General features: G+C 52.8%; 6 protein-coding genes across 6 annotated transcripts; 3 read left to right on the top strand and 3 right to left on the bottom strand.

Moving 5' to 3' along the window:
* Positions 1-448: 448 nt before the first annotated feature.
* On the top strand, positions 449-4,118 carry PFLUO_LOCUS9517 (uncharacterized protein; the record flags this gene model as incomplete). The annotated part of the gene is made up of 3 exons (XM_073787353.1): positions 449-615; positions 677-3,060; positions 3,112-4,118. 3 exons carry the CDS (start codon positions 449-451, stop codon positions 4,116-4,118), a joined length of 3,558 nt encoding a protein of 1,185 aa, XP_073643517.1.
* Positions 4,119-4,284: 166 nt separating this feature from the next.
* PFLUO_LOCUS9518 (Arginine N-methyltransferase 2) lies at positions 4,285-5,598 on the bottom strand (the record flags this gene model as incomplete). Its single annotated transcript, XM_073787354.1, has 1 exon — positions 4,285-5,598. One exon carries the CDS (start codon positions 5,596-5,598, stop codon positions 4,285-4,287), a length of 1,314 nt encoding a protein of 437 aa, XP_073643518.1.
* A 296-nt stretch (positions 5,599-5,894) lies between these two features.
* Positions 5,895-6,977, bottom strand: PFLUO_LOCUS9519 (subunit of the prohibitin complex (Phb1p-Phb2p); the record flags this gene model as incomplete). The annotated part of the gene is made up of 4 exons (XM_073787356.1): positions 5,895-6,218; positions 6,274-6,629; positions 6,688-6,756; positions 6,809-6,977. 4 exons carry the CDS (start codon positions 6,975-6,977, stop codon positions 5,895-5,897), a joined length of 918 nt encoding a protein of 305 aa, XP_073643519.1.
* Positions 6,978-7,166: 189 nt separating this feature from the next.
* Positions 7,167-8,103, top strand: PFLUO_LOCUS9520 (uncharacterized protein; the record flags this gene model as incomplete). The annotated part of the gene is made up of 2 exons (XM_073787357.1): positions 7,167-7,218; positions 7,277-8,103. 2 exons carry the CDS (start codon positions 7,167-7,169, stop codon positions 8,101-8,103), a joined length of 879 nt encoding a protein of 292 aa, XP_073643520.1.
* An 836-nt stretch (positions 8,104-8,939) lies between these two features.
* Positions 8,940-15,507, top strand: PFLUO_LOCUS9521 (uncharacterized protein; the record flags this gene model as incomplete). Its single annotated transcript, XM_073787358.1, has 5 exons — positions 8,940-9,270; positions 9,339-9,486; positions 9,538-10,314; positions 10,366-15,147; positions 15,210-15,507. The coding sequence occupies 5 exons, from the start codon at positions 8,940-8,942 to the stop codon at positions 15,505-15,507; spliced, it is 6,336 nt and encodes a 2,111-aa protein (XP_073643521.1).
* A 387-nt stretch (positions 15,508-15,894) lies between these two features.
* On the bottom strand, positions 15,895-16,832 carry PFLUO_LOCUS9522 (NADH:ubiquinone oxidoreductase 24; the record flags this gene model as incomplete). The annotated part of the gene is made up of 3 exons (XM_073787359.1): positions 15,895-16,290; positions 16,352-16,642; positions 16,716-16,832. The coding sequence occupies 3 exons, from the start codon at positions 16,830-16,832 to the stop codon at positions 15,895-15,897; spliced, it is 804 nt and encodes a 267-aa protein (XP_073643522.1).
* Positions 16,833-16,924: the final 92 nt, after the last annotated feature.

Raw genomic sequence — 16,924 nt, forward strand, 5'->3', positions numbered from 1 at the left:
GCCAACCAACCACCACCGCGTTTCGTGAGCCAAGCGCCCTGATGTCATCCCTCTGACAGGATCGGCGTCTACGAGATCGCTCCAATCATTATCCCTAGCCCACTTCCTCCTCGGTCAACCTGGAACTAAAAGCAAAACACCCAGCCACTTTTGTCATCGTGCGACCACCATTTCTGGGGTTAATGCACTCCACCGTGGATCCATTTACGCCTGGCGCTTGGTTAATGTTTTGTCTACTGCTTGCTTCGCTTGGGCTCGCTTTCCCTTTATTCACCACACGACTCCCCAATTCCCTTTGGCATGCTGCCTCCCTGACCTGACACCTCGTCTGCTTCACTCACCACCAGCGCCCTCAGTAGGGAGATTCTGAGATGCTCTCTCGGTCACCCTCGTGACGCTTTTTTTTTCCTCTCCCCTGGACTGACTATCATCCTTGCCGCTGATCACCATGACGTCCGGTCTGGAGCAGGCGTTGGAGCACTCCGGCAGCCGCGGCAAAACAAATGAGGGTGTTAATATCAAAACTTTTGTGGCCTCGCTGGCGACGGCCGTCGTCGTCTTTGCAGTGGAATTTCTACTGTTCTTGCTTCTAAAGGGCAAGCTCACGCGAATCTAGTACGTCTTCTCGAACACAACAATAAATACTCTTGAAAAACTGACCCAGAATCGTTTCCAGTCAACCTCGAACCTATCTTGTCCCGGACCGCGAACGTACCAAACCCTCGCCGCCGGGCCTGTTCCGATGGATCGCTCCCGTCTTCCGGACTTCAAGTTCGGAATTTATTCAAAAGTGTGGACTGGACGCATACTTCTTCCTACGTTACTTGCGCATGCTCCTCAAAATCTTTGTGCCGCTGGGCCTCTTGATCTTGCCAGTGTTGCTTCCACTGAACCGAGTCGGTGGCAAAGGCACAACGTACATGAATGCCACCAGCGGCAATCGTTGGAACGTCACCGGCTTGGACCAGCTGGCCTGGGGCAATGTAACTCCGCAGCATACCAGCCGGTACTGGGCTCATTGTGTGATGGCCATAATTGTGGTGTTCTACGTTTGTGCTGTGTTTTTCGACGAGCTTCGGGGGTACATTCGTCTGCGACAGGCTTACCTCACCTCCCCCCAGCATCGGTTGCGAGCTTCTGCAACCACAGTGCTGGTGACGGCTATTCCGCGGGAATGGCTCACCGTTGAAGCCCTTGACTCTATCTACGATGTTTTTCCTGGTGGGATCAGGAATATCTGGATCAACCGCAACTTCGATGATCTGAACGAGAAGGTGAAAGCGCGAAACGATGTCGCTCTAAAGCTTGAAGCGGCAGAAACCGATCTGATCGTGAAATGTAAAAAGGCGCAATCAAAACAGGCTGAACAGGACCGCAAAAAAGCTGGGGACAAGGATAAATCGACACCCGAGAAACAAGACTCCAGCATCGCAATGGGACCTGGTGTGAGTTCAGGCGATCCTCACCAAGCACATACGTTAGAGGAGGAGTTGCATCGACCATCAGAAGGGGGACCGAAAAATATCTCTCAGGGCGGGCCACGGCTAGGTGTGCTGAACCCTCTGGTTGCAGCTGGTGCCGTTGGGCATGGTGTGGGAAAACTGGGCAAGACCGTACTGGGTGGAGTGAAGAAGGTGGAAGGTGGAGTAGATGGGAGATTGACACGCACTGGTGGCTTCGTTGCTACAACAGACGAAGCTCTCCCACCCCTTCGAAGCCAAAGCACTTCCCCGGAGAACCACGAACCCGATCCTGAAGACACCACAGCTCCAAAATCCGTTCACAGTATCTCGGAGCCGCCGACACCACAGACGGCCATCGGTGATCAAACAATGTGTCACGATTCTCATTCCCTACCACCAAAACGGCCCTTCTGGAAGCGGAACCTATCGTCCCAGTCGAAAAACCACCATTCTCCCGAGCCTGACGAGTATCCGCTTACTGGTCCCGTCTCGCCTGCCAAGCCTGATACCAGCCATGAAAAGGGCCAGAAACGGCAAAGTCACAAGGAAGGAGACGACATGGAAGGCCACCAGTACCCCATCGCGTACAACGAGGACTTTGATAATGAAGACTTCGGCGAGCCATTGTGGAGGAAATACATCCGATCAAAAGACCGTGAGACTCACCGTCTTCCTATTTTTGGTTGGAATTGGATGCCCTCGCTTTGGCTGATGGGCAAAAAAGTCGATACCATTGACTATTGTCGGAAGGAACTGGCTCGATTGAACCTAGAGATTGAAGTTGATCAGCAGCATCCCGAGCGGTTTCCGCTGATGAACTCTGCCTTTATCCAGTTCAATCACCAAGTGGCTGCGCACATGGCATGTCAAGCAGTCAGTCACCATGTGCCAAAGCAGATGAGCCCCCGGGTCGTGGAGATCTCGCCAGACGATGTCATTTGGGACAACATGTCGATTAGGTGGTGGGAAAGCTATCTGCGCACCTTTGGCGTCATCACTCTAGTGTGCGCTATGGTCGTCGGATGGGCGGTCCCCGTCGCGTTCACTGGTCTGCTTTCGCAACTCTCTTATCTCGAAGGCCCGTTCTCTTGGCTTTCCTGGCTGAAAAAGGTGCCGGAATGGTTCATCTCGGCGATTCAGGGTATCCTCCCACCGCTGTTCCTAGCGATTCTCATGGCAATCTTACCTCTCATCCTCCGTTTTCTGAGCCGCACACAAGGTCTTGCCACGGGAATGGCCGTCGAATTGACCGTTCAGCACTACTATTTTGCCTTCCTCTTTGTGCAGCTGTTTTTCGTCGTCACGGTCTCCTCCAGCTTCGGGACGATCATTGATAATGTCACCAACGTGACCAGCTGGCCGAATATCTTGGCTCAGAATATCCCCAAGTCGAGCAACTATTTCTTCTCATATATGATTCTGCAGGCCATGTCGGTCAGTGCCGGTGCCCTTCTTCAGATCTTTGGGCTGGTCAGCTGGTTTATTCTTGCGCCCATCTTGGATTCGACAGCCAGAAAGAAGTGGGCGCGGACAACGAATCTGAATCAGATGCAATGGGGCACGTTCTTTCCGGTCTACACGACACTGGCCTCGATCGGTATGTGATCTTTTTGGGGCTGTTCAAATGCTCATCTAACATTCTCCTCAGGGCTGATCTATTGTGTTATTGCACCCCTCATTCTCGTCTTCAACATTATCACCTTCAGTCTTTTCTGGTTTGTTTATCGGTATAATACGCTCTATGTGACCAAGTTCCAATTCGACACGGGTGGTCTTCTTTTTCCGCGCGCAATCAACCAGCTCTTCACCGGATTATACTTCATGGAAGTGTGCCTCATCGGGATGTTCTTCTTGGTCCAAGATGAAAATGGCGATGTTGCTTGCAAGGGACAAGCCATCTGCATGATCGTGATTCTAGTCTTGACCATTGGATATCAGATTCTTCTCAACAATGCGTTCAGCCCGCTCATTCAGTATCTTCCAATTACCCTGGAAGACGACGCTGTTCGACGCGATGGAGAGTTCATGCGCGCTCAACACGCTCGTCTTGGCTTGACTGTCGATGATGACGAGGATGATGACGAGGATGATGATCCTCGGCATGCGGAACAGGAGGATGAGCCCCCTCATGACAGAGAATCAAGAGACATTGAACTCAACAGCCTGGATGGCGACAAGAAGAGCCGACGAGAAGATAATCGTTTGGCCACACCGAAATCTAAACACCAGTCGTGGGCGGACCGGTCCCCAAACCATCGGTCCAAGTATTTCGGCATCAATTCCATGAAATCAGCCCCTCCCATCAAAGCCCTGCGGGAGAAGATGGCGTATGACGCTGAGGCTCAAGTGCCCACAGACGCCATCGGTCATGCTTTGTTTGCAGGTATTCATGACGAATTGGAGGATCTCACGCCGGACGAGCGCGACCAGTTGGTCCAGCGCGCATTCCAACATGAGGCCCTTCGCGCCAAGCGACCTGTGATCTGGATCCCACGCGACGACATTGGGATCAGTGACGACGAGATTTACCGCACACAGCGATTCAGCAAGCATATCTGGGTCAGCAACGAGTACCAGGCCCTCGATGGCAAGTGTCGGACGATCTTCAGCCGCAGTCCGCCGGATTTCTCGCAGGTGGATTTAATTCGATTGTGAGATTCGGTGTTGTCTTGTTTCCCCATTGCGCATTGCATAGCATTTGAGCCTTGTATTTTCCCATAGTATAGAGCCGTGCATCATATTTTCTGGTCTCAAAATAAAATCATGTCGATTCATTGCATTACACACCATTCGCGTGGGTATATCTATCTCCATCAATCTATCAATCCATAAACCGACACAGTGGCAGCCGATAATTCTCCACAACCCAGTACGCCCTCCGCACACCCTCCCACTCGCCCTCTAGCTTCGGCACAGGGATCTCCTCCCAATCGACCTCAAACCCGGCCTCGAACAAATCCATCTCCACCACTTTCTGATACACATCATACGAGATCTGCCGATCAGCACCCATCCCGTTGAAGAATCCCCATTTCCCATCCTGCTCCAGCAACCCGATGACCTGCTCCGAGAAAAACTCCCTGAAATCACCATACGACTCCGCAAAGGTATCGTAGTAGATCGCGTCAAAAGTCTCGCCCTGCATCACCAGTTCCGGCAGAATATCCTGCCACCGGCCCTCGTGGATCACCACGCCGGGCTTGGAGTCCCATCCCTTCTGCTTCATCGCTGCGACGACGTCGCTGTGCGCTTCGACGATGTGGTGCGAAGCTGGTGAGTGGTCCTGCAGGAATGCGTCCACGATTCCCATCCCGTGCCCGATGTTCAGCACTTTGAGGCCTGGTCGTGGGAGTAGTGCTGCGGCGGATTTGCGCATGATCTCGCTCTCCCAGCTCATCATTACCCCGTTCTGGTCTGAGTCCAGGATCCGCTCGTTGTTGATGTTGAGGTGGGAGTCCAGGTAGCGCGGGTTCGTCACGCTGGGGTTGCTGGTTTCCGCTGTTGTAGGAGCTTGTGTAGCAGTTTCGACGGTGGCTTCAACCAGCTCCGGCGCTGTTCCATCTCCCTCTTGTGCTTCTGTCTCTTTTTGTTCTTCTTCTTCTTCTTGCTGATCATCATCCTCGTCCTCCCCATCAGACAGCTCCTCATACCCATCTAACCGATTCAGCAGCAATTCTGCTCGAACTCCGGCATCAACAATAAGTTCATATAGCTGGTGCACTCCGATTCTGCGCGCCAAGCAGCCCGGTGTCTCGTCGTTGTTATCCAAGTCATTCCAGATAGCACCCTCCTGCAGCAAGAACTTGACCGTCTCCACGCCAGACTGCACTATTTCGGCACTGTCGTCGCCCGCAGCAGAACCATTGGTGGCACCATTGGCGCCGTTTACTCTTGTCTCCTCTTCCTCTGTCTCGGGCTCGCATGCTGCGATCGCGGCGTGGAGAGGCGAGTATCCGGTTTCTGGGTCTTTGACGTTCGCGGCATCTGGGAGCGCAGATTGAGTGCGGACAAGCCGGCGAAGCTTGGGGATGTCGTGTTGGGAGGCGGCAAGGAGAATTTCTTGCACGTCGAGGTCGACGTCCACTTGCTGGAAACTGATTTGCAGGTCGTCTATGTTGGGGATTGCGTCGGGCATGGTGGCGGATCTGAGGGATATGTTAGTTCTGAGCTTGCGACTGTGTACTCTTATCATATGTAGACTTACTGGCTCGGCGACCGTGAGTGATGTAGCTGGTGGTGGTTGTGGCGGAGAAGAAAATATATTTCTGCAATCCAATACGCTCGCCGCCTTCGTCCCCGCGTACAGTGAAAGAAGACATAGAGAGAGAGAGAAGAGACAAAGTGCATTCGAATGCTCCTGAAACCAACTATTTATACAGATAGATATTCCACAGTCCGCGAATTCAGCGCCAGCCATTAATTTTGGACTTCTTATTTCTCGTCGGTGTGGTTCCCGTTCACATTCAGCCCCAAGCCTTGGGTGTCCAGGTACAGCTTGTTCTTGCCGCCGCTCTCTTGCAAGATCGTCGCAATCTGGCGGGCGTTCTCGATCTTGCGCAGCTCAACGTAGCTCTTGCTCTTCTTGATCGCGTCACCGATCAGCTCCGCAGAGCGGGCCTCACCCTGGGCGCGGACGATAAAGGCCTGCTTCTCCTGACGGGCCTTGTCGACCACGAAAGCAGCGCGTTGGGCATCCTGTTGGGCGACTTGCTTGGCTTCCACTGCGGCGGTGAATTCAGGGGAGAAGGTCAAGTGCTGGAGAGGAAACGGAAGTCAGTAGTGGTCAAATGGTTCTTATGGCGCAACATACCGTCAAGGAAACATCGTCCAGGGTGATGTTAAACCGCGCGGCACGACGAGCCAGGTTCTCACGAACCAGACGAGCGACATTTTCACGCTGTGTGATCAGCTGACTGGCGTTGAACTGAGCAACCACGCTCTTCAGCACCTCGTTGACAATCGACGGCAGCACGCGCTCATCAAAGTCCTGGCCCAGAGTCCGGTAGATTTGCGGAAGGGCATCCACACGAGGTCTCGACAGGACACGGCAAGTGATGTTCACCATCTGCAGGTCCTTGGTGCCGGTCAGAGAAGGGATGTTGCGAGGCTTAGCGCGGACGTCGTAGATAATCGGAGTTTCGACCCAGGGAATGCGGATGTGGGTTCCTAATGTCACAGACGGCGTGAGAAGTGAAGCTACCCGAGGGGGGAGACGGATGCTTACCTTCGCTGTAGATGTCCTTCTTCACACCACCTAGTCGGGAGTACTTGATGGCGCGGTGACCACCATCCACTAGACCGTCTATTAGAAATCTTTCCAACCACACGATACATGGCAAGCATACCGTTGAAGAGAGAATTTGACACAGCCCAGGCGCCCAGGCCGACCAACACGATGGCTCCCACTCCCATGCCGCCTCGGCCGCCGGAGGGAAACCCGCCACCAAAGCCACCCTTGCGCTGCTGCAGCATCATCTGCAGGCGTTCCCAGGCCTCCCGCTGATTTTGAGACATGATGGGACGGTGGAGTGTGGAAAAGAGACGGTAGATGGAGAGACGGACGGGTTGACGGAGATGGAAGAGCTGGACGAAGTGTCCTGAGGGCGGTGGGCCAAAGTCCGGCAGAATCTTCCGCGTTTTGCTCACCTTCGCTCTTCATCGACATCCTTTTCTTGCTCTCGTGTGCCCTCCATCATCACAAAAATGGCGCCCGACCGAACAGGGAAGAGTGTCTTCTTGGGGAATATCCCCTACAGTTAGTTCCCAACAATGCTGTCCGTCCTTGCACAGATTGAGCTAACGAATCACCTCAGACCTCACCGAGGAACAAGTTAAGGACATCCTTAGCACCGCTGGCATCGTCACCAAGTTTCGCTTGATGATGAACCCGGAAACCGGCAAGCCCAAAGGATATGGGTTTGCCGACTTTGCGGACGCCGATGCTGCCGCGTCCGCCGTGCGCAACTTGAACGACTACGAGATCATGGGCCGCAAGATTCGCGTGGACTGGCCGCACAACAATGAGAAAGACTCCATGCCACCGGACTACTCTGACCAGACACAACCACAATATCAAGATCCTGCGCCAGTACCACAGCCGGCTCCAGGGCCATCGCTGCTCCCTCCCCTTCCTCCAGGCGTGGAACTGCCACCGCACCTCGACTGCCCCAACGCCATCTCGCACACGCTCGCCTCTCTCCCTCCAAACCAGCTCCTCGATGTCCTGACACAGATGAAGTCTCTCGCCCAAACGGATCCTGCCCGCGCAACGGAGCTCCTGCGCCAGGCGCCCCAGCTTGCCTATGCCATCTTCCAGGCCCTGCTGCTTATGAACCTGGTCGAGTACCAGCTCCTGGGCTCTATCGTCGAGCAGGCGGCACAGCCCGCTGCGGCTGCCCCTCCACAGCCCCAACAGCAGTTTCAGCAATATGGTGGTCAGATTGGTACTCCGCCGGTCGTCGGGGGCCCCTTCGCTCCACCACCTCCGCAAGGCGCACCGCAGGCCCAAATCCCCAATCAGGAAGAGCTTCTACAACAAGTCCTCGGCATGCCGCAGTCAGCTATTGATGCTCTGCCTCCTATGGAACGCAGTCAGATCATGCTGCTGCGTCAGCAACTCATGCAGGGTGGCATGCGGTAGTTAGTGGCTTGCTTTGGTAATATCTCCATTTCCTCGAGTCATATTCAATTCTTTTCGGATCATCCCACTGCTATAGTGGGAGTTTCTTTTGATTGCTACTGGAACAGGCGGAGGGTCGGCGCAACAGGAGTGATGTTTTTCAATACTCTGCATATTTCTTCAATGCTGAATGTGTATCCCTATAAGAATTAAAGATCTTTTTCGATGGTGTAAACCTTCCTTGTTCTCCCTCCGTAGGCATATATGCTATGCTATAGATTTTTCTAGATTCACTGTGGAGTTTCAAGAAGATGCTCAGCTTCAAGATTATGTGAATTCTTTTTCCTTAGGAACCTATATGGCGAAGCATAGATTCCTTCTAGATTCACTGTACGTGTGAAAGAGCATGCGCTTAGCTTCAGCACTATGTGAGCAGCTAGAATAGTTTGTACCTCCATAGGCAGGAACTAGAGGGTAGAGAAAGAGGAAAGTGCAATAGAATAGATTGGGAAGACACTCCAGAAAATAGATTGCTGCCTCGCTGCCTCTTCTGCACTTTCCCCAAACACATCCACACGTACTTTTGCTTTGTTTTCCGCTCCGCGCACCCACTCCGCCCATCACTTCTTCCTTCCGCTCCACCCTCTTCTACCCATCCACGTGACACTTGCGTGCCCTAATTGATACAATCCATACAACATTCGTTATTCAACCTTCTCAGCCTCGACAGAGGCTCGAGGCCTCTTTGTCCTCTGGGGAATTGCCCGTCTTCTTTCCTCCCCACTGAATTCGAACCCTCTCCTCACGACTCTCCCTCAAAACCTCAAGTCGAGGTTCCTCAAACCCAACCAGACGCTATGCCGCCAAAGGATAGCAAGACAACCAACCAGCAGCTGAAAGTGTCACGTCAGTGTAAAAGGTCCACGCAAACTGAACTTGGTTTTGCCAGCAATGGGAGCGAAATTCCTGAGGTGCGAAGGGCACAGCTGCTTGAGCCTGGTCGCTACCTGGCTCGCAACTTGCCGCCCATGCACAAATTGAAAGATATCTTTAACGACCTCGCGGAAAATGCTATCAAGCAAGGCCTTGCTGCTGTCCTCAACCACCTGGCAGGAAGGCCACTGCGCGTGGCTACGATGTGCTCTGGGACCGAGAGCCCGCTTCTGGCCCTTGAGATGATTCAGAATGGTAAGTGTGATGTTTTGAGCTTGGTGACCGGTCCTGGCTTTGAAATCTTCTAACTGATCCGTCAAAAGGCCTGACCTCACTTCCTGACACAGGTCCTCTCCGTATTGAACACATTTTCAGCTGTGAGATCGTTCCGTTCAAGCAAGCCTACATTGAACGGAACTTCCACCCTCCCATTCTCTTCCGTGATATACGGCAGCTAGGGAATGAAGAGGCGTATGTGACTATTTTATACCTCACACAGAAATTCGACTGACTATTATTCAGGCAAACGGCATACGGGTCGCTGGAAAAGATCCCAGGCAGCCCAGACCTCCTAGTCGCCGGCACCGCCTGTGTCGATTTCTCCAACCTCAATTCACAGCAGAAGACGCTTAAAGATGGAGGAGAGTCTGGAAGTACGTTCAAAGGCATGTTGGATTACGCCCAGAAATATCGCCCAGCCCTGGTCATCCAGGAAAATGTCAGGAGCGCTCCCTGGGCCGAAATCGCTCGCAAGTGGGAGTCAATCGACTACTTCGCGACATGGGTCGCTGTTGACACAAAGGCCTACTACATTCCTCAGACTCGCGAGCGCGGGTACATGCTTTGCATCGACACGGTTCGCCTCCGGAATATGGAAGTGCAGAATGAAACTGCGGACGATGCCATCCGCTATCTCCAGCTCGGGGTCCGATGGAAAGAGCTGGTGGCTAAGTTCACACGCCCAGCCAGCTCCCCAGCAGGTATGTTTCTTCTTGATGAAGACGATAGACGACTGGAACGCATTGAAAAAGACATAAACACTCGTCTTAATGCCACGGCAGCCCGCGCTGAGGTCGCTTGGGAGAGGTACAAGGTCCGTCACCAACGACACCGCAACGAGCATGATGTTGGAAACCAGCGACCAATTACGCGATCCCAGCCTGGGAGTTTTGTCTGTCACCCGCCCGATTTCTATTGGCATACGTACATAAACTTGCAAGCGGAGCGAGTTTGGGATACGCTTGATATCAATTTCTTGAGAAAGATTGTTACGAGGGATTATGATATGAATTTCAAGGAGTAAGTTCATTCTGCCAGCAAATATTATGAACATGTCTGACGAATGTACAGGCGATGGATTGAGTTGTCCCAGGGCGTTGACCGTGGCGGCGAGTCAAAAGGGTTCGGAATTATTGGCTGCCTCACCCCATGTGGCATGCCTTTTCTCACTACCCGTGGCGCACCACTGACCGGTCTTGAGGCTCTAGCGCTGCAAGGACTGCCGTTGGATAGAATCATTCTTACGAGAGAGTCACAGCGTGAACTACAAGACCTGGCTGGGAACGCGATGAGCTCAACTTGTGTTGGGGTTGCCATTCTTGCGGCGCTGCTCGTTGGCTACAATGTCCTAGAAAGGGGCAATGTCTTGGGGGACTACAATGGCGAAGATGTGGTAAAGGCACCTATCATCCCCCAGGATGACTACGATACAACGCAGACTAGCCTGGAGGACAACCAAATCCAAATCGTCGACCATGTGGAACTTCAAGCTCAAGCTGCCAGCAGTGCAAGATACTGCACGTGTGAAAAGCAGTCTACCATCAGGAAGAATATTGTCCAATGCGGACTTTGCAATCATACCACCTGCAGTTCATGCTCTGGAAATCCTTCTCACTCGTATGAGCCTCTTCCACTTCTGCGCAGCGAGCCGTCGGGTTTCATCATGTACCTGAAGGACCTGCTGCCGATGAGGCTCAAGCTCACCGGTATCTCTAATATTACATTTGAGCAATTCGCAAAACACAAGCCGGAATGCGTGAACGGTGCTGAGTGGCATAACTTCAGGGAAATCATCGAAGTTGCACTCGGTGAAGAGCTCCGCTTCTTCGACATTACTCGAGGCGCGATCTGGAAAGTCGTCTACCAAGGCAAACATTCAAATTCCAGTCTAAGTCTCATAATAAGCAGCACTGGTTTACAATGGATCTACTTCGCAAATCCACCCGCATCAGCACCGTCCCAGAGTCTTATTAGAGAAATCCTTGACCAGCCAATTGCACGAATGACCCCCCAGCACGACTCACTCACCGATGGCGACTGGGAGGTCTGTTCTCCCTTCAGCACAAAGTTCAGTCTCAAATTTGCAGGTAGTGGAAGCCAGGTCAAGACATTCCAGGCTGAATGTGGGCTGCAGACAAACAAGTATTTGAACTCCAAAACCTGGAGTCATCTCGCGGTAAGCGGAGAAGAGGAAGACGCCAGAGGCTTGGATGTGGATGTTCGGGGCGGATACGAGTATCTCCCTGACTGTGGCACAGCACTTGGATCTCTGTACAAGAAGGCTGCTACTGGAGACTGTCCTGCCATTTACCTTTTCCTTGACCCTACCAAGCACGGCGACCCGGATGGAGATTGCTGTGTCTTTTCTCTTGAGCATGACCGTATCCCCGGATACAACCGTCGCATTACCATTGCGGAGTTGGAGCCCTCATGGAGAGCATGGAACATGACCAGTACTGTGACAAATGCCAACGCATTTTCTCGACGCTGGGCCAAAGCATCAGATGCTAAGTTGGAAAAGTTTGTTAGTGGCCCGATCATCTGCAAAAGCTTGAAACCCGCAGTTCATCTTTCAATTGGAAGCAAAGATTGTCACCAAAGTTACACAACATTGGTATCGCTGTCTGTGACAGAAGCAACCTCTAAACAGGGAGAACAAGACACCACCTGGAGAGCCTTGGACCCTGTAGTTTCCGCCGCCACCTTGAAGCATTTCGCCTGGTTGGCCCTCAAGGTTTCCAGATGGAGGGAATTTCAAGATTGGAATCAGCTCATTGGCTGGAATGACCTCCCACACGGAGAAGAAACAGCGTGCGAGTCCTGTCATCCACAGAAGCCCAGTATCTTGTGGGGCAGAGACCAGAAAAATGCCATTGTGCCGTACGAGAACCCGAAAGAGGCAGGCGCCTATGAGCGAGCTGTCAAGTCAAAGCCGCCTGCATTCTTGGTCTTCAGGCAAGATGGGCGTGACAGCGAGAGTGGAGTTCGGGTCACTCTTAATGTACAGACACTCGCCCATCAGGCCTATGGCAAGCTCGTTGGGACTGGGCCAAATGACGGCGTCCGTCTTCACTGGCGGCTCATTCCAGCTGCCTACGACCTGGCTAAGCTAAAGACACCTGAATTCACTTTGAAGAGCAATCAGGACGACACAGCCCACTCACAACCGCCTCACTTCAGGGAGAAGTTGAGAAAGGAGCAGCTGCAGTCGCTGGCATGGACGATTGCCCAGGAAGCGGATGATGTGGCCCCGTTTCTCGAGGAGGAAACAGAAGAGGCTTTGCTCCCTTTGATGCCGTGGCGGGCGGAAGTGAAAGCAGACATCCCTAAAATTGTCCGGGGAGGCGTACTCGCCGATGAAGTGGGATATGGCAAAACAGCAGTCGTGCTTGGCCTTATTGATGCGCAGTTCCAGACAGACCGCTTGCTTTCATCGGACGTTTTTGGCTTGATTCCCACTCACGCAACCCTGATCGTGGTTCCAGACAATGTCTTCGAGCAGTGGCAGTCCGAGATTAAGAAATTCCTTGGGAATCAGTACACTGTGCTGGTCATTCAGGGTGCTGGAAAATTTCGCAAACTCAACATTCGAGACATCCAAGTCGCTGATATTATTGTCGTTGCTTGGAAAGTGTTCAGCAGCAACGTGTATTATGAAACTTTGCAGCAGTTCACAGGTACTCCAGAGCCTCCTGCAAAGGCAGGCCGCAACTTTGATAACTGGTTTCAAGATGCTCGACAGGCTCTCAAGATATTGTGTAACATTTTGACCTCTGACGGGCCTGAGGAATATCTTCGCGAGGTTCAGGCACGGCGTGCGCAGGTCAAAGAGAGCCAAGCTGGGTATACCTACATGCCTTCGCGCCGAGTCCGGGGCAAGGGCTTCGTACTTGCCCAGCAAGAGAGAAAAGCAAGCGCCAGTGACGAAAGTCCAAATTCTGACTCTTTTTTCATCAACAATGGCGACCAAACACCAGATGACAAGCCAATGGGGAGTAGGAACTGCGTGGAGAAGGCCTGTGCAGACGAGGTTGCAGAGCGAATCTCTGTAGAGTCTAAAGAGAAGGGTACAAAAAGAAAACGCGACCAAGAACCTGACAGCAACCGCACACCTCGGGCACGAGATGACCGAGAGCTATTTAACATCCCAGCAACCGAGAAGGATCACGATTGGCGTGAAATGCGGTATCCATTCCTGCACCTCTTCAGTTTCAACCGAATCGTCATCGACGAGTACACATACACCGGCGAAGAAAGATTGATTTCTATCTTGTCGTTGCACGCACGCTCTAAATGGATCCTGTCTGGCACACCGGCCATGGGTGAATTCGCGGACATCAAAAGCATTGCCCGGTACCTGGATATCTACTTGGGTGTGGATGATGACGGAGATGTCCCCACACAGAACAGCCGACTGAAATCCATCCGCAAGAGCTATACTGCAGCGGAGGCTTTTCAGATGTACCAGCCTCCTCGCTCTGATGCCTGGTACCGCAATAGACGCGAGGTTGCACAAAGGTTCCTGGATCAGTTTGCACGACAAAACATTGCGGAAATTGACCACATCGCCACGGTGGTACATATCGTCCTGATAAATCAGACCCCCATGGAGCAGAAAGTTTATCAAACATTGTTTGATGCACTCGTGGAACAGAATGGCCGGCATCGCAAAATCAGAAATCCCAACAACGATCTCGTCATTTCCCATTTGAATGAGATATTGGGCAGTAGCAAAGTCCCGCTGGAAGCTCTTGTCAAATGCTGTGTATCTACGAAGCTGCAAAACAACTCATGGGATGTCGACTCATACAGGAGTCGCCTAGAGACTCAGAGGCAGTCGAGGAAGGAGAACTGTGGCAAATTGGAGTGTCTTGTAAAGCAGGCCACATTGACCCTTCGTCGGTGGAAGATGCCGTCAAGTGTTTGGAATAACTGGCTGCAAGGAATCCATGTCAATAGCATTGGGGATCCGGATACAACCACGAAAACACTCGAGCTTATCAACCGTTGCTTCGCTTCATACGATGACTGGGCTGGGAGTGAGGTCGGCGAAGGTGTCAAGGCCGGAATGGAAGAGAGATTCGCAAAGGCATCCAAAAAGGTCAGAAAGCCTTTGGCAAAAGCTAATGCGAAAGAAAAAGCGGAAAGCTCCAAGGATAACGGCGGTTTGCCTGGAGGGCGCTCCAGCAAGAGAGCCAGACTGTCCTCCAGCGGCCTCGCTGACAATTTCGAGGCACAACCTCAGTCTCAGGACGTGGAAGCCGTGATGAAAGCACTGGCAGTTGACATTATCTCTACCTTGAAGCTGATTGTCCAAAGTGAGCGTGACATCCGCTTCTCGGAAGCCATCCTGAACCTGCAGACTGTGGGTATGGCAATAACATGCGGCAAATGCAATACTCAGCAAAACAGCATCACCAAAGTGGGACTGTTGACATCTTGTGGTCATCTCCTGTGCGAGGCCTGCATCGACAAAATCCCCGAAAAGGAGTGCCAGTGTCTGGTCCCCGGGTGCGATGGATCCGCAAAGCAAAGCAAGATCGTCCACGGATCCAGCATCGAGGGCGGGAAGAGCAGTTCTGAGAAGGACAGCAAGATTGAAAAACTGGTCGAGGTACTTCAGCAAGTTCCCGACGACGAACTGGTGCTCGTCTTTGTGCAGTTCGAGGATCTGATGCCTGTCGTCTCTCGTGCACTCAAAGCCACTGGCATCGGACATCGCATGGCACGGGCTGGGAATATGGGTCCAATTAATGACTTCATCAAGCTGAATAGCGGAAAGAGCACGGGGAAGCAGCAGACTCGGCCTCAGGTGCTTATCCTTCAGTTGGGTAGTTCGATGGCTGCTGGATTGTATGTATTCCGCTCTCTTCTTCTATCAAAATCTAAGCGGCTCCTTTACTGACACTTCCTAGGAATCTCCAATGCGCCAACCACGTCATTTTCCTCTCGCCTCTCCTCGTTCCAACTCAACAGGAATGGAACGCCGGGATGACCCAAGCTATTGGACGAGCCCGACGCTACGGTCAGGCGCGGACTGTGCACGTGTATCATCTTTTGATGAAGACGACCGTCGATGTGAACGTTATGCAGGAACGAGAGGGCAAGATCCTGGTTGAGCGTGATGGCGTGTTGGAGTGGGTGTCTCAGGCCGAGAGTGAAGCCGAGGGTGTCGTTCGTTGTGGAGGCGAGCCATTTGATGTGGGACTGTGATGTGATATTTTCAATTTACTTTCGATTTGGAGACTGATGACCGGGGAGATGGATGAACGGGGATATCGATGATCTGACCGAGTTTTGATGTTTGATGATTTACAATGGGCTGGAGGACCCGTCGTTGGGTGTACATACTATTACTGTTCATGGAAAGAATCTCACTTGTTTGAAGTATTTGAAAACAAAGGAAATCTGCCATTGATTCTTCGCATGACGCTTTATTCGGTCCCCCCTGCGGACCAAAACGCAGCGGAAAACAACGTACTGTACATGATAAGGCAAAAGCCCACACTCCCGGGGTGAGGGTTTGGTAAGTGTATATTTTGCAAGTGCAAGGCTTTCGTCGGTGTCAAACTCCCCCCAAATTATAATTCCATCATCTCTCTATTGCTGAGCCGGCGCGTCCAATGCACCATCCTTCCGCATCATGGTCTCCGGATTCCACTCCTCGGGGTTCTTCAGGTTTGTCAGGCCGGCGCTGTTCTCGCATGTGTCGCGCCCGGTCAATGGGCCCGGGGCGGGGATCTTGGTGCCGGCACCGGCGGCGGCCGTGGAGTCCTTGAGGGCTGTGAGGAGGGACTTGACGGACTCCGGGGTCAGGTCCTCGTAGTAGTCGTCGTTAATCTGGACCATAGGGGCATTGACGCAGGCACCCAGGCATTCGACTTCGATGAAAGTGAACAGGCCGTCCTCGGTTGTGTGGCCAGGGGTGATACCCAGGTGTTCGGTGATGGCCTTGACGATGGCGTCACTGCCGCAGCCGCCGAGTTGGCAGGGGGTCTTTAAAGAAAAACGCGAACGTTAACGCAATGCAAGAAATAGACATTTGGGGGAGTGATACCGTAGTGCACAGCTGCACAAAGTACTTGCCGACCGGCTCCCGGTTGTACATGGTGTAGAAGGTGGCCACCTCGTAGACACGCATAGGAGGAATCTCCAGCATGCGCGCAACCTCGTTCATGACGCTGATGCTAGTCCAGCCGTGCTGACGCTGGCCCAGATCCAGCAGTGGCATGACGGCGGCCTTCTTGTATTGTGGCGGGTAGCGCTTGAGGATCTCGTCGGCGAGTTTGAGGTTCTGCTCGGAGAACTTGAACGGAATGCTCGGGTTGTTGGTAGGGTTGTTGCGGTGCTGTCAGGATCGTTAATATTTGCTTCAATGGCTCAGGCTCATGGGTGTGCGAGCAACGCAGTCCCCAACGTACCACGGAAAGGGAATCGCTGAACCGTTGCGGACCGACCGAGAAGGGTCGGCTTTGGGCAGAAACCTGGCGCAGCACCTGGCGGCCAACCCGCGGGACGTAAAAGAGCTTGGAAGCCATCGCGGGCAGAGAGTGTGGAATTGGAGGGTGGTCGGGAGGATGAGGTTTGGAGTTCGGGCGGATTCGAGTTGGCGTTTTGCCGGAGGGGTGGA

Source organism: Penicillium psychrofluorescens (assembly GCF_964197705.1).
Source record: "Penicillium psychrofluorescens genome assembly, chromosome: 6".
NCBI classification, from domain to species: domain Eukaryota; kingdom Fungi; phylum Ascomycota; class Eurotiomycetes; order Eurotiales; family Aspergillaceae; genus Penicillium; species Penicillium psychrofluorescens.